Here is a 19,081-nt window from a genome sequence, read left to right as displayed (position 1 = left end):
AATCCCGCTGCAAACCGGGCAAACAGACCGCCTTCACACGCGCCTGTCAATCTTTCTTTGATCTTGAATGGCATGACTGAACAGCTCGTCTTTCGCATTTTGCTCTCTTTTCATCTGTTAGAGATCGATCACAGGGCATGGACCGCGTCCCTCTGCTAAGCCTTCCATCCCTTTCCATCGCCCAATTTGCCTGACTGAGGGACAATGGCCTTTCCCCTCCCGCGGGGCATCACGCCCCCGGAGATCTCCTTTCTGGCCGAGATGGAGATGGTCACTATCCTGCCGCGTCAGCGTCTGGAAGGGCTGGAGTTGCTTGGTGTAAGTGTTAGCGATCAAGGAAACACTCCTGATATGCTTCCAATATTCCCATTCGCATTCAAAGTCGATTTCCATAAACCACTCACGCACATGTAACCGAGCCGCGTCTCTATACAACTACCTCTCCTTTCTCCACTCCGCACCAGCATCTCCCTCTCTCTGCGCATATGGAAGATCCTAAAGCTCGAATACACCAGGGCCCCGTTGAACCTCTCATCCCCCCCCGACGCGCCTCCCTCCCCCTCTGGCTCGCGCTTCTCCTCAAACGCCAACGACGCGCCAACATCCTCCCGCCCTCGTGGCTCCATCCGGAGTCCCTCTCCTTCATCCTGGACATCGAGACCCAATACGAAGAGTACAAGGACACCTTCTCCCCGCCGCCGCCCCTACCGGGCCAACCCCTCCTCCACGACCGCGGCGAGCCCGCCGTCGCCACCCCGCGCTACACCCCGGACGGCGAGAGATACTACCCGGCGCCGCCGTTCCTGCCGCAGAACGTCGCGCGCGACCATGTCCCACCGCAGGAGCTGCAGACACTGCCCTTCCACTGGCTCGAGGTCGGGAATATGCTTCTGGACGCGGCGAGCGACGACCTGGTGGACCCCGACCAGACCCGCCGGCTGCTGAAGGAGCTGCGCGAGGTGCGCATGGCCAAGATCCGGTCCGGGGTGGACGCGCTGGACGCCGCGGCGATGGGCGGAGGCGGCGTGGCGCTGACGGGCGTCGGGGCGATCGAGCTCGGCGAGGGTCGGAGGTTTATCTCCGGGGTGGTCGATGGGCTCCGGTATGATTATTTCCCGTCTACATCATGGGGAAGGTTCTTCTTTGGTTGCTTGCAGCTGGCTAACTCTTTTGGTCCTTAGACGGATCGGCGCATCCAGAGAACAGGCTCGGAGGGAGGAGCTGGCGGAAGAGATGGCTAACGGTGGATACGATGCGACGCAGGACGATGACGATGAAATGGAATTCTAGATCTCGGGAAGACGGCCCCTTCCTTTCTGACACAGGGCTGCTCATCTGCAGTCGGCGTTTACGGAGACATACAGTACTTTTTTTTTCATGGCATTTTGCAGCACCCAACCGGGAAAGTCATATGTATATATACCCTCGCGTATTCTTTTGATGACAGACTTACTACACCGCATACAGTGCATATCAATCTGGTCTATTTACTTGGAAATGATACAATCCCCCGCCGTATGAACAAGTCGCGTCCTGCAAAAAAGGGTGAATCCGTCCAATAGGGACAGCAACCTACAACAACTTGCAGTAAAGTCAACACCATCACCCCCGAAACATGGAAAATGTCGGAGCCGAGCCGAAAAGGGTACTGTCAGCATTGATTGAATCTTGAACCATCCTCAACGCCGACAGAAAAAAAGCAAAGGTATAGAACTAACGACGAGAGCTAACAAAGGCCAGGTCACAACAAAAAGAGAAAAAGGGAAAGGACAATCCAAATTTGACTGGGAGAGAAGCCTGAAGCGATGAAAGCCCACAACGATCGATCCCATGCATATATGCAGGCCGTGCTAAGTCACAACGAAGAAATAGTGAATAGTAGGGAGGGAAGAGCCTGGGCGCAGAGCCACATCGAGAAAGGGGGGCCCTCATTGAGCAGCAGCCGTCTGGTCCTTTTGCATCATCTTCCTCCTCGCCGCCAAGATCATGTCGTCCCTGCGCTTCTGGAGCAAACGCTGTCGCTCCTCCTTGCTCTGCGACCAACCCGTGGAGGACTGAGCCTGTGAGGTCGCGGCGTCCTCGTCTGCGCCGACTTTCGAGCGAAGGTTGTACCGAGAGATCAGGTCCTGGCCGTCTGCCTTGGGTGCAGCGGCGGCGGGCTGTACTGGCGCGGTAGGGGTCGGGATAGCGATCTGGGGTTGGAACGATGGAGGGGGCTATCGAGGTTGCATGCGGCGTTAGTTTGAACATCTGTTCCGACTGCTGAGTCTCTCCCTCCCTCCGGCAAGAGAGGGTGAACAGTAGCAGAGTGCTACCACGTTAGGCGCAAGACGTACCACTTCTAGGCCACGGCCCGTCAGGATTCTTTCCGTAGTAGCGGCCATGTTCCCTCCGTTGCGCTGTAAGTCCCACATGATCTCGCGATGGCTGAGCTGAGGAAACATCTGCGAGATCTGCTCGACGTGGGCTGGATCGACGCCATTTCCTCGCGTGCGGCTGCGACCGGTTTCGGCCCCAGCATCTCCGTCACGGTTGAAAAACCATCGAATCACGAAGAAAGAGACAACGGCGAGGGTGAGAAGGGAGGGGATGTTCAAGGACGGTTCTTCGTCAGGCATGGTGATGGGTCACGTGTGAAGGAGGGGACTGCGTCAGTGTTGGAGGACTCGAGGGATGTCAGATGTGAGAGGCGTGAGATCGCCGAAAATGAGTGGAAGAATAACTCTGGCCTCACGTCACCCGCAACAGGGGCAAATTGTCGCTAAAAGGTAAATAATGGGTGGAGACGCTTCCAGGGAGGGGGATGTTGGTTGACTTGAGGAAAGCCGCGGCAGATTAGGGAGAGCGGGCGATGTGGTGGCGGTGGAGCAGTCGGGAGGGCGGAACGGGAGGGCGGAATCCCTGCTGGATAACTCCGTATGAAGTTCACTAACTTAAGTTAACTAACTACTTCCGCTGACGGCATCCTGCCTACCAACTCGTACTCGTATTCGTACGATTGAGTAGTGCATATACACCATTCTCGACTATTTCAAAAATGCCGTGTTACTATCAACAGATGTCATTAAATTGTAACAGCAAAGTCATCCAGATTCATATACATCATCCAAAACACCTCATCCAGTAACCCCCATGACCCGGTAATATAACGCTTCCTGTCCCAGTCCTTAACCAGAGTAGCCCAAAAGAAGTATGCACAAACGAAGAATCAAGTCTCTGTGGAGGGCGAACTTATTTAAGGTCCGCAGCAGTCAAAGCTTGGACCACACTGGTACCCTCGCTGAATCTCGTGCGGAAGATACGGTTGGCGTTCTGGAACATACCGTCCTTCAGCGACACCACGATGAACTGAGATCCCTTGAACCGCGTCTTGATCAAGCGGCCGATGTTCTGTGTGTGTGAAAGATCCAGAGCGGCATCAACTTCGTCCAGAATGTACATAGGGGCCGGCTTGAATTGCAGCAGCGCCATGATCAGAGAAAGGGCAATGAGAGATCTGCTCATCTGTAAGTGTCCATATACGCAAAGGCTTTCGCCGTGTGGTTTCACATACCTCTGTCCACCACTCAATTCCGTCAAGCTCTGCTTCCAGACCTTACCCAAAGAGACCTTGACTTCCAGACCATCGGTAATATCCTTGCCCTCTGGAGGATCCAGCTTGGCGAAACTGCCCGGCAGAAGTTCTGAGAAGATCTGACCGAAGTCACCATTGACCTTAACCCATGTCTTGTGAAGAGCCTCCTTTTTGTATTCATTCAGGTTGATGATCGTTTCCTCGATCTTGCTCTTGTCCCGAATGACAGTCTTCATCATGTTCTTCAGCGCAGCTTCCTTCTTCTCCACGCTGTCGATCATGTTCATGACCTTGGGATTGATCTTCTTCTTCATACCCTGGGACCGCTCCGTGAGATTCCGCAGAGTTGATTTGCACTCGGCAATGTTGTGATTTTTGAAGTCGTAGGGCGTGTTGGATCGTCCAAAGTTATCCTTCTCGTCCGCGATCCACTCATGCTCGTTTTCCATATGGGCAACCGTCTGCGCAGCCACCTGCTGGTCCTTTTGTAATTTCTCCAGCTGATGGCCCAGCTTCTGCATTTCGAGACCGCCTTCAGTTATCTGGGAGCCTTTAGACTTCATCGCCACTTCGAGCTCGCGTAGTTCGTTATCAAAGCCGCTAAGCTTGGCTCGTTCGTCATCAAGCTGAGCTTGTGCAAGGTCGTGTGCATCCTATGACATTTTTAGTACGCAACTTGCCACTGCAATTATTCGCTTGCCTACCTTGACCCGAGCCTGTTCTCTCTTCAATGACTGAATCTCCTCCAGCTGAGCCTTCAGTGTGTTTTCGGCTTCGGAGCTTTGCTCCTCCGCCGCGGACAGGTCACTGCCAACCTGCTCCAATTCCAATCTGGAGTTCTGGAGTTCCTTCTGTAGGGTCTTCACGGAGTTGGAGTTCTTAGAAAGCTTCTTCTTAAGAGAGTCTAGAGAGGCTTGCAGCTCCGCCAGCTTGCTGTCCTTGTTGTCGTTGAACTCGCTCATGTCCTTCTCGATTCGCTTGATATCCTTGGATGCTTCTGTTTGTCGAGTCTTCGCGTCAAAAATGTTCTGCTTCAGCTGCTCGATATTCGCTTTCATCTCTTCGACGGCTTGAATGATCTAGTTCCAGTGAGCTGCTGTTGTGAATTGTGTGATTTGAGATATGCATGGTAGACTTCTCTTACCGTTGAAGACGAGTTGCCGCTAATCTGCTCTTCTGTAAGCTTGATCTCGTGCGTTTTGAGATCCAGGTCCTGCTTGATCGTTCGGGCTGCGTCAAGCTTCTTCTTCTCCTTCTTCATGGTCTCTTCGACGGTGGCGAGGAGTCGCTCTTTGCTGCGGATCTCTCTGGTGATCTCATTCAATTTCCCGAGCGTCACGAGCACACCACTTGAGTTCGGGGAGCTGCCACCGGACAGTGTACCCGAGGGGTCATAGACGTCGCCTTCGAGCGTCACACTCTTGATGCGAACAGATGGATCGAAAGTGACACGCTTGGCCGTCTCAGCGTCCTGGCAGATCAAGGTATTGCCAAAAACATAATTCATTGCCGCTGTAACTTCCTCGTCGTAACCGATTAGTGACAAGGCAAGGTCAACCTTACCAGGGGCGATATTCTGAGCGGCTCCGATCTTCTCTGCGGAGGCCCTGAAAGACGAGATCTTGTTCAAGGGAATAATTGTCACACGCTTCTTAAGCCTGCCGTTCTTTAGAAGTTGGGTACCAGTCTCAGCAGAATCAACGACAACGTTGTACAAGCGTCCACCAGCGCAAATCTCCAACGCAGTTGCAGCTTGAACCTTCTCCTTGTCCAAGGCGAAAAGCTGCGCAACAAGACCCTTGACCTTTGAGCGATCGAAATGAGGGTGAGGATCAGCGTATTGGAAATCGATATTTGCGACCTTCCTCTGGAGCTCGTCAGCTCTCCGGCGCAGCTCGCGGATGTCCCTTTGCAGTTCCGCCTGCTCCTGGTTAAGCTGTTCTTCTCTGCCAGGCTCATATCCCAGCCTAGTAAGCTCAGCCCCTAGCTTCTTCGCCTGAGACTTCAATCCTTCCAGTTCTTTGAGGAGACCGGAATTCTGCTCTTTTGCCTTCTTCGCCCTGGGCTCTTCCTCCTTGATTCTCTTTTCCAAGTGCGCGATTTTCAACTTGGCTTGCTCCTGTTCCGTCGCAGCTGCGCTAGCACGATTACGGGCATCCTGCAGCTGACCCTGATAACCGCTCTCCTGGCCTTCTTTCGAAGCCACACCGGTCTGGAGTGTTTGCAGTAGTTCCTCTTTCTGCTCCACCTCGGAGGTCTGGGCGTCCAGTTCTGCTTTGGCGGCATCAAACTCGGCCTGCATCTTATCGTAGACCTTCTTCTTCTCCTTAAGGGCCTTTTCCAGGTCGCTAACTGCTTTCTGGGATTCCTTCATTTTCTCCTTCTCCTCAGCGATGCTAGCATTCTTGAGGTCGAATACCGTAGTCAATCGGACGAGCTCGTGCGAGTTAGACTTCACTTCGTCTTCCAGGGCCTGGAACTTGCCGCCCTTACGGAGCTCCTTATCACGAGCGGCCTTGACTCTCTTCACATCGTCCTCCAAGTGGGCGATCTCGCCCTTGAGCTTCGTTGCGCTGTCCTCAAGCTCCTGCACCCTCCGTCTCTTATTCTCACACTCCTCCCCCGTCACAAGCAGCCGCTCATTGCTCTTCAGGTAATCGTGGGCCACAACCAGCCGCGTCAAGCGCTCCAGGTCGTTCTGGGTCTGCTGGAAATCCAAGAACGCTCGCTTCTCGGACCGGAGCTTCTCCAACTTGGGCTCGATTTCCTCCTTCAGCAACTCCTCGATCTCGCGCAGTTTGAGTTCCTTCTTGCTCATGGTCTTCACCGCCTTCTCCCTCCGATCCTCGAACATGCGCGTACCCGCCGCTTCCTCGATCATCGACAGGATCTCGACCGCCTTCATGTTCAGCACCTTAGTGATTTTGCCCTGCATGATCAGGAAGTTGGGGTTGTTGATATTCAGCTGCACGCTCTGGAACAGGTTCTGCACGGTCTGCTGCTGCGCGCGGTGGCCGTTGATGAGGTACTTGCTCGTGCCGCCGAGGACGATCTGGCGTGTCACGGAGATGGTCGCATACTCCTCGAAGCCGATGGGCGACTTGGCCGTGTCGCGGTTGTCGAAAACAATGGTCACGCTGGCCTTGGTGACACCGGCCTGACCGCGCTTGTAGATGAGATCCTGGAGGTTCTGGGCGCGGACGGTGCTCATGTTCGTGATACCGAGAACGAAACAGATGGCGTCGAGGATGTTGGATTTTCCACTACCATTCAGGCCGGTGATGGAGTTGAAGGAATCGTCCCTGGAGACAGAAAGTGTAAATCATCAGCTGTTAATTCCCAGAAATTTTTCGCAGATCGAGTAAGTTGATTCAGCGACCCAGTAAGCGCATACCATCCTGAGATAACCGTACGCACGGCATACGATTTGAAGCCCTGTAGAGATCGAACGGAGTCAGTGATTCACATTCATTCACATGTATCTCTTGCGGACGGGGAGAGTGGACTCACATCAATGATAATTTCTGTAATCCTCATGGCTGCGACTCGGATTCTACCCCATCAACTACAATTCTGGGTGCATAGGCGATGAGGGGGGTGGGTGTATGTCGCTAATTCGATCGGGAATTGTTTTCGCGGGCGGTGTTTTGCCGGCGGCGGGCAGCGTGTTTACTGTTTGCTCCATTGGGCTTAGCCTGTAATCTGGATAATGTAATCATGGAGGGGCAGCACGTGATTGAAATGGCCATCTTAGAACTCAACCAATCACAATGCATGTGGTTCTTCGCCTACATAGGTAGTACAACAATAACCTCAAGAGTGAGTTGCAGCAGGGCACTCCGAGACAGAGATGGGCAGTCACACCATATCGTAGTTGTCACTTGTAGGTTTCTGCTCGATTCTCGGTCAGTAGGCGGACTATCGGAGAGAGTATTTGAGAGGCATCAATGCAATCAAGTCCGTGATTGATGCTTCATGAAAATACTACGAAGCCCTTGGGGTAACTGATCATGTCCTAGAGTCTAACCACTAGGTGTGGCAGGTACCTTTGGTCTTTCTTTACTCGGCGTTTTGAGTTGAGCGCCTTTACATTCGATGGCAATGTGGCTATGAAAACTACCAGTGCATGCGGAAGCTATACTGTACATCCAAGACCGGGATAGCAGCAATCGTCCTTGAATAAACGTAATAGAAATCGATTATAACCTTCTTAAACAGAGTACCTTAGAGATACTATGCATTTGCAGTTCTTGTTGTACAGTTCTAGTTCTCTTGCGCGATATTGCAAAATGATCGTGGCATAGCACACCGATACTCCCCGCCTACACTGGAATACGAGTTTCATGGCATCATGACGTCTACTAGTCTACGAGTATGTCTCAGAGGATCAACACCGCCCTAACAATCCAGCTCCCTTTATCATTAGACGAACTGCTACTACCCCAGGTCTCAAGGATTTATACCATGCCTAGCTAAGAACCAATCATTTCATACCAGACTTTCGTCCTCAAGGTGCTCCGGAGACATCTCGGAGACATTCATCTGCAGCCCCAGCAGCAGCCAGCAGACACGAAGAAGGGCATGGAGGAAAAAAGTAATATAAGAAGTACTCACCAAGCTCGTCCACTTCATCTCATCCATCGATTCTTTTGCACTCCACCCCCCCCCCCCCCTTCTCGAGTTCTGCAACCGCTAATCCCCTCTCTGCAAGCCCCAATCCCCAATCATCCCACCAAACAATGGCCACCTCTCACCCCAAACTCAAGTACACATCTTACCAAACCCCCGAATTCCTAGCCAACTACTACATCGCCGAGAAACTCACCGGCCCCTTCGCCGCATCTCTGATCGAACACGCCCGCATCGCGGCGCGAGCACGCTCCGGAACCCCGCGCGTGATCCTCGACAACGCCTGCGGCCTGGGCATCGTCTCCAGCACGCTCGCCCGCACACTGGACGACGAGAGCAAGAGGCGCTGGAGCTTGACGTGCGGCGATCTGAGCGAGACGATGATCGAGGCCACCCGGCAGCGCATCGAGCGAGAGAAATGGCCCAACGCGGAAGCGAAGGTGGTGAATGCGCAGAGCACCGCCTTTCCGGATGGGGGGTTTACCGATATATTCGCGGCTTTCGGTTGGTTTCCGCCTCCACATGAGACGGTGAGGGTTAAGGCTGACCTGGGAGGCGTTGTTGTAGCCTTCACTCTATTCCCGGACCCGGAGGCGGCGATGAATGGTAAGTTGTGCTCCAGTGTAAATCGTTCAGTGGACGCGCTGGAACGGATTTCCTGACGTGCAATCGATGTGTGCGTGGCGAAGAATGCTATAGGATCCTGAAGCCGGGGGGAATGTTGGCGACGACGACCTGGAAATACGGTAATGTGCCCTCCGGTCTTCTACCGAGAACTTACCAGTTGACTGAGGTACTGACTTTCCTGCATAGCGACTTGGATGTCTCTCCTCCGATCCGCTGTCACTGGAATGTCTGAGGACCTGAAGTTCCCAACTGTAGAGGAGTTCCTGGCTATGCATAACGTTGGCTGGGATTCGGAATCGTTCGTAAGGTCCCGATTTGAGAAGGCAGGGTTCAAAGAGGTTCGGGTGACCTCTGTGACGGAGCAGGTCGAAGTTCCGATCTCTGAATTTGTGCAGCTCTCACGGAGTATGCTGAATTTGGTGATGGAAAAGTTGTGGACTCAGGAACAGCGAGAGCGGTATCAGGCGGAAGCACCATTGGTGGTGCAGAGGTATCTGGAAGAGAGATTCGGGGTAGATGGGCTAGTAAATATGGGGCCGTCGGCTGTTGTTGCGGTGGGAAGTAAGTGAAGAGTATTGAGGGAAGTTTACCTATGATTCTCTAATCTACAATATAATGTGCGCATACTATAGTCACCAAGAACCGAACTTCAGATCATCGGAGTCATTGATTGAGGTTGAGATATGTACTAAGGTACTTTCCCACAGATTGTAGAGAACACCGGGTGCTCCGCTATTACTAGTAACATCTAGAGCGACTGTATACGGAAACGATCAGTGAGCCCGAACGCCGTTGCTGACCCCATTCCACCTTGACTGGTCCGTGTCGATTTTCATGACCCGTGGTGCGGGAATCCGACGCGCGCAAGCCCTCGGTTGGGATCCATACGGTTGTCCAGATCCTCGTAGCGAAGGATGAACTCACGCTGCAGATCGCAAGATTAGTATGTTACTATGAAGACAAAATCAAAATGAGGGCATGGCGAGAGGGCATACTCTGATCTTCTTCCAGCTGGTAGGATCCCACAAGAGGTAAACACCCCTTTCACTGACACCACGTTCCACATCAACAGGGCCGGGATACGTCTCGTCGCGAGTCAGCCAGCACCGCTCGATCTTGTGATATCTCCATTTCCGACCCATCAGTTCCTCGGCTACAACTTCTTGTAGGAGATCTCGGGGCATGCTGTAGAAGATGTAAAAGAGCGTTTCATCACTAAAACTCGGAATCCGCGATTGCAACGGTTGGACGTTAGCCACGCTGTAGCATGAAGGAAGCGCGAAATCTTGCTCCAGAGGGGCGCCTGTCATGGACGCGACGAATGGTGAAGCGAATGACGTATGTAATGGTCTAAAGGAGTCAGTCGACATGTTTTTTCGCACAGGGTTTGGTAGAATGCATACTCCGGCTGGTTCAAATCCAACCCTAACGTCATCAAATCCTGGCCTACTGCCAGACTTGAAACATCAGCATTATCGCTATGGATCATGCGCAACAATCCCGCTAGCCCGAACTTGTCCAATTCGCTCATTTCCGCGAAAGGCGATTGATCGACCGTTTGCGCAGTCCCAGCAGACGCTTCTTTACCCGTGGCCGGAAACCCTGGCGGTCGCATGATTGTTGGTTGTTCACTGTAACCGGCTGAATTAGACGCTACAGAGCTGTTGACCTCCTGCTATAGTTCGTCAGTTTCAAAGCCAAAGTGTCACCGAGTCGGGGTCAATACCTCTTTTTCGGGGGCTGGAAGCCTGCTAGAGCCTTGATTCACAGGGGATCGCGAGTTGTCTATTCCTAGAACGTGGCCTTAGCGCTCCGTGCGGCGCCAACGCGCTCCACTACGACTTACCTGTTGAGCTTGCACCACCAGGGGACATGATCCGTTCTTGTCCGTTCATGGAAGCGGCGATCATGTTGCGATTTTGTGCAGATTGGGACTGGTTCACGCCAGAAAATGGCATACCACTGCTGTAGTTTCCAAGTCCCGCACCCTGCATCAGCGATCCTCTTCGGTCCTGACTAAGGTCTGCAGGCGCATTACGTCCGAGCGGAGGGAATTCTTCAATATTGCCCGTCTGCGGCTGTCCACCGGCACTCAGCTGACCACTGATACCCTGACCACCATTCCGGAAATCTTCCAAACGATTGGCGAACTGCGCGCCGGAGGGGAATACGTCATCATGTGCGGGCTGAGATTGCTGTTGAGGGTGTTGGGGTTGCGTTTGAGGTGGTCTTTGAGGCGCTTGCGACGTAGCATGTTGCGGTCTTTGGACAGGGGTCTGCTGCATAGCACGCTGGCTGGCATTTGCCCATACCATATGGCTTGGGTTTTGGGTTTGTGATTGTGGAGCCGCGCCGGATAGCGAGGGGAAGTCCCTGTGAGGAGAAACAATGATTCTCAGTCATGAACTCAACCGACATGGGTATCCTCGATGAGCTGATCCATAAAAGTCAAGCCCTGCAGGTCGAGTGCTACACTCACGAGAGATCCAGCGGCGTAGTGGGCTGGGATCCACTTAAGCTTTGAGCGAATGTGCTCATTGTCCCGATGCTGCGTTGTTGACTGCCTTGCATCCCTGGCGTTCCGCTTACAGGCAAGTTGAAGTTCCAGTTCGCTCCGCTCCCTATGCCAGCCACAATTGTCAGTTTGCGGGTGTGTAGAATGGCCATGATCAGAAAAAGGTCGCACCGATCTTGCCGTTCGGTAACCGCGCCGTTGCTAATGCTGCGTTTCGAGCTTGTGCCTGTTGTTGTGCGGGGAAGCCGGCCATGCCTCGTAGGGGTTGTGGGCCTGTTCCTAGAGTGGGTAAAAGCGGTCAGCGACACAGTCAGAGCCTCTGCTAGAATATCTTGACATCTTGCGACTGCCTTCAAGTGAGGCCGGAAGGGAGGGTGCGGAGATGCTGCTGCTAGGTCTCGTGGTTGCCCATGGCAGGAACCATCAATGGATTTTTGCGATTGAAACACAAGTAGAGAACGGCCACGGTACCGTGCATCAAGCACCCTCGGGACCGTCCACACGAACGTTGGGGCGATGGAAGGCAACACAGTATCCAAGATCGAGGGCGTATGATGCGGCCGTAGCAGCGAGGCCAGTCATGACGAACACAAAGGGAAGGTTGGAAAGGACAAACCTGGCCTGTTCATTGTGCAAAGAGGCGGGCGTTCAGTAGATTCTATGGAAAAGTCAAATTTTGGACCGGGACTCCACGAAGACAGTCAGTACTTCAGCGTAACAGCGATAAGAAGGAAATGTGCAGCTAGGATCTCTACCCACACTGTTGCGCCGGTACTGGGAGGCGGAGTGGCTGCAACCGCGCGCTTCTTCTTTGATGCACGGACCATCCATGACTAGCCGCTCGGGTCACGAGCATCCAGAACACTCCTGGTCACGTTACCTTGTACAAAACTAAGAATTTGTCGTGAACAGTTTAGTTAGTGCTCATCTCTAGCCGAAGACGATGAAGAGTAGGCAGGATGAGCATGTATGGGGAGGTTTCTCTGTATGTACATGATACTACCAAAAGCAAGACATGGCCAGTAATGATTACTAGATACTACTAGGTAGGTAGCTTCGATCTGTGCAGTATACATGAGCCAATATCTTTCCAGACTGGGAGAGACTGATTCCTAAGTATAGATTCATGTAAACTATTCTCTTTGCTGGCCGACCGCGTTTTTCCTTGCTTATGGAATGTTTCGCTTGGCTCGCCCTATAGGTCGATGTTGCACGGAGCATCCTGGAGCGGCGCCTGCACGTGATCTAGCCGCCCAAACTCCGCTCCGTCAGCTTTTGATTCCTCGGGGCCGCAGAACGGACATGTTGTGTTAGAGATCCCTCCGACTACGAAGGCTACGCTCCTCACAATGCATCGCCAGGCCGTCCTGCGTCTGGCTCGCCAGACCGGCGCTTTCCCTCTGGGTGAATTGCCTCCCCCATACCTCGCCCCGTCCCTCCATTTCTCTCTCAACCGGTCGCCGGCCCAGGCCTCGAACTTTTCGTCCACCGCTGCCGCCGCGGGCCACGGACGTGACCTGAGCAAGTCTCGCGGTGTGTCCGCCATCCACCGCACCGGCCCGAAATTCAAGCTGGGTGTGTCGAAGTACCCATTGCCCAAGCCCGTCGCTCGCGGCGAAGTCGAAAAGCGTCACCCTACCCCCGACCATGGACTCTGGGGATTCTTCCCCAAGGACCGACAGGCATTGAGCAGCCCGGAATATGATACCGCCCACGGTTCGTTTCTCCAATTCTCTTCCTGAAGGATTAGTCTGGCCCAGTCAACTCATTTTTCGATCTCTTAGGTCGTTCATGGTCGATTCAGGAACTCCGCGAGAAGTCGTGGGATGACCTCCACTCTCTGTGGTGGGTCTGCGTCAAGGAGCGCAACCGCATAGCCACCTCCAACTTGGAGAGAGAGAGACTGAAGGCCGGTTATGGTGAATACGAGGCGAACGAGCGAGACCGTGTGGTATGTCCCATCCCTATCTTCAAATGCCCCCCCCCCCGGTTGTCATTGCTCCTTCGAATAGGCTACAATCAAGTTCGCAACGTCGATCCAAGCCTTTGTCTCATTATCCAATGGATCAGTATGGTTGCTGACATTCGACGGATCCATTAGGTTCGCGTTACGCAAAACGGCATCAAGCACGTTCTGCGAGAAAGATGGTACGCTTGGGAAGATGCTCAGAAGCTTTACAAGAATGGATACCGGCCGCAGCATGAAGGTACTCAGGATGCATCCTACCCTGCGAAGTCTGGGGAGTCTGAGAACCTTGAGAAGCCTGAGCAGGCTGAGAAAGCGTAAATTCCACCATTGGTTATGTCATTGAAGACACAGTTCGGGGCTCTATTGACGGAAGTCCACCTTACTGGTCTTGTATTATTGTATGTAGTATAGTTTGCAACTTCCCCTTTTTTTTTACCATGCATTGGCTTGCTTCAGAATCTATACATTGCGCTCAGATCATAGGGAGAAATGTCTGTGAGTTTATTGAAAGACATCCATAGAAGAATGATTGGAAGGAGAAATTTCCGATGGCTATTGCAAATAATCAAGCCATTAGGGCACCGATATGGATAGCGTGCAAATAGTTGCCGGGGTCGGCTGTTAGTCACTTTGGCCAGTCCGGAGTAGACCGTCCATAACGGAAAGCAATAATCCCCATGAGAATATTGGTCATTGGCGATGTGCTATGTGCTATGTGCTATGTGCTACGTAGTCGGACTGGGAAAAGGGGCAGGAGTTTCAGGAGGTCACAGAAGAAGAAATTGGGAGAGGGGCTCATGATTCATCCGATAGATTAACTTGGTCTACGGGTCCATTGTCTTGGTGCCTACCATACAATAGTCGGGTCGTATTTGTTGTCGTAGTCGTAGTATGAGTAGTTGGTTTGGTCTCAACCGTCCAAGGACTCGTGGTCTAGTCTAATAAAGTCCATAACCCGTGAGTCTAGGACTCTAAGGAGGTTCAAGGTCTGGCAGTCACCCTGGAAAAAAAGCCAACGTTAATTGCCTTGGTGGAGCCTGGGTGGGCGGGCGTCAAATAATAACGGGTTCGAGAAGGTGATCGATGATCCGCGGGGGGTTCCAAATCTACCCTTGGACTGCCTTAGACTGACGGGTCGGCCTCCTTTCGACGGGCCTGCTCCTCCTCCTCCTCCTCCTCCTCTCCCTCCTCTCCTCTTTTCTTTCCTTTCCTTTAAACTCACCGTGCTTCATAACTCTCCATCTTCTTCCCCCTATACACTTACTGCCCATATTTATTCCCATCCTCCTATCACTCCTTTGGAGACTCATTTGCACATTGTCATTGATTTCCAGCGTTATCTCACATCATGGATGAGATCGCCCCCGAGTATGATGTCGTGGTGCTCGGCACCGGTATGTTACTACCCCGCCATTCCACCCAAGCTATACTGACCCCCCTCCCCCCTCCGCAGGTTTGACCGAGTGTGTACTTTCTGGGTAAGTCCTCCTTACCGCTGTCGGCTATATTTCAGTTGCTCATGGTTTCTGCAGTGTTTTGAGTGTCAAGGGAAACAAGGTCCTTCACATTGACCGTAATGATCACTACGGAGGGTAAGTTTGGGCGCTCCGCCGGAGCTATCTTCCCACCACCTTTGCCATCACACAAATCACTAACCAAGCGTTCAGAGAGGCTGCCTCTGTTAACATTGAGACTGTGAGTATCTACAGCCCCTTTCATACTCTGTGTCAGTGTTGCTAACAGTTGATTTACACCTTGCAGCTCTTTAAGAAGTACGGCAACGTTCGCCCCGGCGAGGAGCCCTGGAAGAAGTATGGCCGTGTCAACGACTGGAACATCGACCTGGTTCCCAAGCTGTTGATGGCCAATGGCGACTTGACCAACATTTTGGTTTCCACCGATGTCACGAGATACCTCGAGTTCAAGCAGATTGCGGGCAGCTACGTCCAGCAAGGAAAGGGTCCCAAGGCCACCGTCGCCAAGGTGCCGTCGGATGCCGGTGAAGCTTTGCGTTCTTCCCTCATGGGCATGTTTGAGAAGCGGAGAGCCAAGAAGTTCTTGGAGTGGGTGGGCGAATTCAACGAGAGCAATCCCTCCACTCACCAAGGTTCGTAGAAGCTGTGCTTTTACTACCTCATGACACTGACATGGGATAGGCCTCGACATCACCCAGTGCACGATGAAGGAGGTCTACGACAAGTTCAGCTTGGAGGATAACACTCGCGATTTCATTGGACACTCCATGGCTCTCTACCAATCCGATGAATACTTCCTCAAGCCCGGAGCGGCTCCCGAAACCATCAACCGCATCCGCCTGTATGTCAACTCCATGGCCCGTTACGGCAAGTCGCCATACATCTACCCCCTTTACGGCCTGGGTGAGCTTCCCCAGGGTTTCGCTCGTCTTTCTGCTATCTATGGCGGTACTTATATGCTCAACACCTCCGTGGATGAGGTCCTTTACGATGAGAGCGGCAAGGTGTCCGGAATCAAGGCCACCATGAAGGACCGTGACAATGAGGGCGAGACCATGAGCTTCACCACTAAGACGAAGAAGATTCTCGCCGACCCCTCGTACTTCCCTGGCAAGGTCCGCGTTACTGGCCACTTGTTGAAGGCCATCTGTATCCTCAACCACCCCATCGATAAGACCGACGGCAGCGACTCGTTGCAACTTATCATCCCTCAGTCTCAGGTCGGAAGAAAGCATGGTATGTTTATTTGAATCGCCTCTGATCACACGACGTACTAATATACTTCAGATATCTACATTGCTATGGTCTCTTCGGCACACAATGTCTGCCCCAAGGGATACTATATCGCCATTGTCTCGACCATTGCCGAGAGCGATGCCAACCACCACATCGAACTGGAGCCTGGATTCGAGCGTTTGGGTAAGATTGAGGAGACCTTCTTCAGTGCTCCTATTCCTCTGTACGAGCCCATCGAGAGTGGCGAGAAGGACAACATCTTCATCTCCAAGAGCTACGATGCTACCTCCCACTTCGAGACCACAACAGGTAAGCCTTCCAGATCCCATGAGAGAGAGGTTTTGAGCCTTTTTGCTGATATTTTCATAGATGATGTCCGGGACATCTACCGTCGTGCGACGGGCGAAGAGTTGAAGGTGGAGGGTCTCCGGGAAGATCAGAAACTTGTGGAGTAAATCAGCCTCCAGCATTTGCATACTAGGGTACAGTAATTTTTTTGTCGCTTCGGATGCGCGTTTTTGACTTGAGCCATAATTCCTCTTGGACTTTCCTTCACGCTCATGAAACATACCATATATTGCTCTTGGACTCAGTCCGCTCCCTTGGTCTCTGGCATACGATATTATTACAGTAGGGACAGGTCTACATATGTTCATATCAACCCAGCTCGCAGGTGCATAGCACCACACCACTTTGTGAATAAGAGTTGTCGTTCTGAGAGTTGAACACATAAGGCTGTTAAAAAAATGCTCTATCGTAAGTAGCGTCGACAACACAGAAGACCACCCTCAGCAGAAGGATCCCGAAGGTCAGAGAAAACGACTCTGCAAATAGATAGAAGAGAGAGGAAGTAGTACAACAAGCGCTAGTGTCGACCGACGGGTGCAACAAACCAGCATTGCCCCTCCCAGCCAGCCAGTCAGTCCCTCTTTCACATCGACGAGCCATCCAAATTGACTTTCTCATGGTCCGCCACAATACAGACCTTGCTATCCTCCGCGCGACAGATCTCCGCCTTCACCAGCGCCATCCGCTGGCCCATATTGACCATCTCGCAGTTCAGCCGCATCTCCGTCCCCACGGGTACGGGACGGATGTAGGTCAAGTGGAGGTTTCGCGTGGTCCCCGCCGTCGAGAAGCGGCCGGGGCTCGACAGCGCCAGGATCAGCACCGAGGTGAGGCAGTCCACCATGGTGGCGGCTGCGCCGCCGTGCAGGTTGCCGGCGAAGTTACAAAGCGCCGGCACGGTGGTGAACAGGTAGGAGCATCGTGCGGGGGCGCCGGCCCCGGCACCACGAGTCGCGGACTCGAAGCGCAGGTTGCACGCTTGCGGGGAGTAGTCCCATGTCTTGTTGAGCGCCAAATCATTAGTGATACAAAGCACTTGGGATCGGGAGCCATGTAGCTACACAGTACAGTACAGTACAGTATACATACTTTGTTGTCGGGGTCTAAGGGGGGAGGACCCTCGGTTAGGCTGTGGACGTGACGTTCGAACTCGTCCAGTTCGTTGTATGCGCGGGTGGTGGGTACAGGCATCTTGTCTTGAAGATATCTCTGGATTGTGGATTTGAAAATCGTTGGGCTTGGGCTAGTATGGGCTCATGTGGTATGCAAGTCTGGACAATGAAGTCGACCACAGACGCATATCTATACGCTTGCGTCGGTTGGGGGAGTTGCTGGAGGGGAAATAGCCGAGGTTGACGGCTGTTGGCTGTTGTTTCAATGGTTGTCACTTGTTCACTGGTGAATGCTCAGCCTTGTCACATAAGTTTGTGGTATCATGGTCCACTTACCTTCTCTTATATATCTTTCGCTCCCCTTTTGTTTGGCTTCGTCTTCGTTACCTGATTGGGCCTTGCGATAGAGCGTTCGATTCGGATTGTCAATTGCGGAGACGAGATATATACTTCATGTTACCATCCTCAAATCAAAGTCAAAGACTAGACACAGACTAAATGGACCCGTCAACAAACCTTCAAGCCTGTAGTGTTCCGACACAGACAAACTTCAATGGTCTCCACAACAAGGTTCCAGCTTCTGGGGAATCTGGCTATAGTTCAACGAGGTCTCACATGACCGCGCGTCGCGCGTGCTGCCTGAGGCTGCAAGATTTCGTCTCTCCCCATTAATGCTTCTCCGCCTTGGAGGAGGCCGGAAGTCCGAAACAAACTCCCATAACCCTGGTTGCTCCTTCGACAGCATTTTCCTCAGTGTGGCCTGGAGAATACTTGTTGGATTCTGACTGCATGAAAGTCAGGTCATTTAGCAAAATCGCGAATCGCACCTTCATCCCCCAATTGGGCTCCGATCGGCCGCCATTGGAGATTATTTCGTTCTCCGCACGTTACTACCTATCTATCCTTCCCCTTCGCGCCGATAAACCAACCGTGCGACATACTCGCCAATCACATTTTTTTTCTTCTACAAACCGGGCCCCGTGAAATGAGTACACAGCTCTCAAGTTTCCGGTAATCAGCAGCTCGACAGTAAACCCTTGAACCCAGATAAAGGCGAAATACCTACGGGCGTCAACAATGAAGGACTCGCGCGCGAGCAAGAGGAGAAGGGTGTCGAATGTACAGGCCGTGGATGAAGATGGAGATGTGGAAATGCGCGATGATACTATCAATGCTCCGACAGGCCAGTCGCAACCTACGCCAGATAAGAATTCCAAGGCAGTGACCGAAGCGGAGGAGGCGCACCCGGTTGACGAGCAACCAAGATCACCGCCAGTTTCTGCGCGATCGAAACGCCGACGATCCTCCCAAGGTGCTCCAGCGGTGGAGGATGACAACGCCCACAACAACAAAGCTGAAGAGACGGTTGCAACAGAGACCCCGTCGCGAGCTGGAGTACGGTCAAGTGGTCGGCAGCGAAAAGTGCCCAAACGTTATGGAGACGAGATCGTGGAGACGCCATCGGGCAAGGGCGCGGCGGCGTCGACGCCGAGGCAGAATGGATCCACAACTAAGAGTGCCCGGAGAGCGAAATACGTGTCGGCGTCAGAAGATGACGGTGTTGGGGATCAGGAGGAGGAGGAGGAGGAGGAGGAG

The 19,081-nt window shown here is 52.8% G+C and overlaps 9 protein-coding genes across 9 annotated transcripts; 5 read left to right on the top strand and 4 right to left on the bottom strand.

Annotated features, from left to right (window-relative positions):
* Window positions 1–74: 74 nt before the first annotated feature.
* On the top strand, window positions 75–1,428 carry psf2 (DNA replication protein PSF2). The gene is made up of 3 exons (XM_040945803.1): window positions 75–318; window positions 516–1,102; window positions 1,182–1,428. Exons 1-3 carry the CDS (start codon window positions 205–207, stop codon window positions 1,288–1,290), a joined length of 810 nt encoding a protein of 269 aa, XP_040796351.1. The 5' UTR covers window positions 75–204; the 3' UTR covers window positions 1,291–1,428.
* Window positions 1,429–1,928: 500 nt separating this feature from the next.
* On the bottom strand, window positions 1,929–2,618 carry BO72DRAFT_472491 (CUE domain-containing protein; the record flags this gene model as incomplete). Its single annotated transcript, XM_040947143.1, has 2 exons — window positions 1,929–2,216; window positions 2,337–2,618. 2 exons carry the CDS (start codon window positions 2,616–2,618, stop codon window positions 1,929–1,931), a joined length of 570 nt encoding a protein of 189 aa, XP_040796350.1.
* A 613-nt stretch (window positions 2,619–3,231) lies between these two features.
* On the bottom strand, window positions 3,232–7,177 carry BO72DRAFT_439856 (condensin subunit SMC2; the record flags this gene model as incomplete). The annotated part of the gene is made up of 6 exons (XM_040943426.1): window positions 7,085–7,177; window positions 6,969–7,009; window positions 4,719–6,876; window positions 4,279–4,653; window positions 3,554–4,227; window positions 3,232–3,499 (listed from the first exon to the last, which is right to left on the bottom strand). The coding sequence occupies exons 1-6, from the start codon at window positions 7,109–7,111 to the stop codon at window positions 3,232–3,234; spliced, it is 3,543 nt and encodes a 1,180-aa protein (XP_040796349.1). The 5' UTR covers window positions 7,112–7,177.
* Window positions 7,178–8,313: 1,136 nt separating this feature from the next.
* Window positions 8,314–9,399, top strand: gtmA (gliotoxin thiomethyltransferase; the record flags this gene model as incomplete). The annotated part of the gene is made up of 4 exons (XM_040941777.1): window positions 8,314–8,707; window positions 8,771–8,809; window positions 8,893–8,949; window positions 9,017–9,399. 4 exons carry the CDS (start codon window positions 8,314–8,316, stop codon window positions 9,397–9,399), a joined length of 873 nt encoding a protein of 290 aa, XP_040796348.1.
* Window positions 9,400–9,478: 79 nt separating this feature from the next.
* BO72DRAFT_452745 (NOT2 family protein) lies at window positions 9,479–12,095 on the bottom strand. Its single transcript, XM_040945802.1, has 8 exons — window positions 11,962–12,095; window positions 11,517–11,624; window positions 11,310–11,451; window positions 10,677–11,203; window positions 10,557–10,621; window positions 10,234–10,502; window positions 9,826–10,180; window positions 9,479–9,755 (listed from the first exon to the last, which is right to left on the bottom strand). The coding sequence occupies exons 1-8, from the start codon at window positions 11,972–11,974 to the stop codon at window positions 9,663–9,665; spliced, it is 1,572 nt and encodes a 523-aa protein (XP_040796347.1). The 5' UTR covers window positions 11,975–12,095; the 3' UTR covers window positions 9,479–9,662.
* Window positions 12,096–12,636: 541 nt separating this feature from the next.
* mrpl4 (mitochondrial 54S ribosomal protein uL29m) lies at window positions 12,637–13,884 on the top strand. The gene is made up of 3 exons (XM_040942554.1): window positions 12,637–13,061; window positions 13,130–13,296; window positions 13,447–13,884. The coding sequence occupies exons 1-3, from the start codon at window positions 12,695–12,697 to the stop codon at window positions 13,630–13,632; spliced, it is 720 nt and encodes a 239-aa protein (XP_040796346.1). The 5' UTR covers window positions 12,637–12,694; the 3' UTR covers window positions 13,633–13,884.
* A 561-nt stretch (window positions 13,885–14,445) lies between these two features.
* On the top strand, window positions 14,446–16,759 carry BO72DRAFT_452743 (secretory pathway gdp dissociation inhibitor). Its single transcript, XM_040945801.1, has 8 exons — window positions 14,446–14,708; window positions 14,768–14,792; window positions 14,847–14,906; window positions 14,982–15,009; window positions 15,076–15,421; window positions 15,471–16,025; window positions 16,077–16,334; window positions 16,395–16,759. Exons 1-8 carry the CDS (start codon window positions 14,663–14,665, stop codon window positions 16,478–16,480), a joined length of 1,404 nt encoding a protein of 467 aa, XP_040796345.1. The 5' UTR covers window positions 14,446–14,662; the 3' UTR covers window positions 16,481–16,759.
* On the bottom strand, window positions 16,683–17,564 carry BO72DRAFT_463015 (PaaI family thioesterase; the record flags this gene model as incomplete). The annotated part of the gene is made up of 3 exons (XM_040946578.1): window positions 16,683–16,760; window positions 17,011–17,430; window positions 17,463–17,564. The coding sequence occupies 3 exons, from the start codon at window positions 17,562–17,564 to the stop codon at window positions 16,683–16,685; spliced, it is 600 nt and encodes a 199-aa protein (XP_040796344.1).
* A 998-nt stretch (window positions 17,565–18,562) lies between these two features.
* On the top strand, window positions 18,563–19,043 carry BO72DRAFT_501030 (origin recognition complex subunit 4; the record flags this gene model as incomplete). Its single annotated transcript, XM_040948939.1, has 1 exon — window positions 18,563–19,043. A coding segment is annotated over one exon (481 nt), but the record flags the coding sequence as incomplete, so codon positions are not given.
* Between the last annotated feature and the right edge of the window lie 38 nt (window positions 19,044–19,081).

Source organism: Aspergillus fijiensis (genome assembly GCF_003184825.1).
Source record: "Aspergillus fijiensis CBS 313.89 unplaced genomic scaffold BO72scaffold_77, whole genome shotgun sequence".
In the NCBI taxonomy this organism is placed as follows: Eukaryota; Fungi; Ascomycota; class Eurotiomycetes; order Eurotiales; family Aspergillaceae; genus Aspergillus; species Aspergillus fijiensis.
The sequence above is the reverse complement of the archived record's forward strand: the minus strand, read 5'-3'. Positions and strand labels throughout refer to the sequence as shown.

Bases quoted from the DNA above. Each gene is read 5' to 3' on its own strand.
- psf2 (XM_040945803.1), top strand. From the start codon at position 205: ATGGCCTTTCCCCTCCCGCGGGGCATCACGCCCCCGGAGATCTCCTTT. The intron at 319-515 runs GTAAGTGTTAGC...CGAATACACCAG, and splicing joins AAGGGCTGGAGTTGCTTGGT to GGCCCCGTTGAACCTCTCAT. The intron at 1,103-1,181 runs GTATGATTATTT...TTTGGTCCTTAG, and splicing joins GGGGTGGTCGATGGGCTCCG to ACGGATCGGCGCATCCAGAG.
- mrpl4 (XM_040942554.1), top strand. From the start codon at position 12,695: ATGCATCGCCAGGCCGTCCTGCGTCTGGCTCGCCAGACCGGCGCTTTC. The intron at 13,062-13,129 runs GTTCGTTTCTCC...TCGATCTCTTAG, and splicing joins GGAATATGATACCGCCCACG to GTCGTTCATGGTCGATTCAG. The intron at 13,297-13,446 runs GTATGTCCCATC...CGGATCCATTAG, and splicing joins CGAACGAGCGAGACCGTGTG to GTTCGCGTTACGCAAAACGG.
- BO72DRAFT_452743 (XM_040945801.1), top strand. From the start codon at position 14,663: ATGGATGAGATCGCCCCCGAGTATGATGTCGTGGTGCTCGGCACCG. The intron at 15,010-15,075 runs GTGAGTATCTAC...TACACCTTGCAG, and splicing joins CCTCTGTTAACATTGAGACT to CTCTTTAAGAAGTACGGCAA. The intron at 16,335-16,394 runs GTAAGCCTTCCA...ATATTTTCATAG, and splicing joins CCACTTCGAGACCACAACAG to ATGATGTCCGGGACATCTAC.
- BO72DRAFT_452745 (XM_040945802.1), bottom strand. The intron at 10,503-10,556 runs GTATTGACCCCG...GAACTATAGCAG, and splicing joins TTCCAGCCCCCGAAAAAGAG to GAGGTCAACAGCTCTGTAGC. The intron at 9,756-9,825 runs GTATGCCCTCTC...TGCGATCTGCAG, and splicing joins CCAGCTGGAAGAAGATCAGA to CGTGAGTTCATCCTTCGCTA.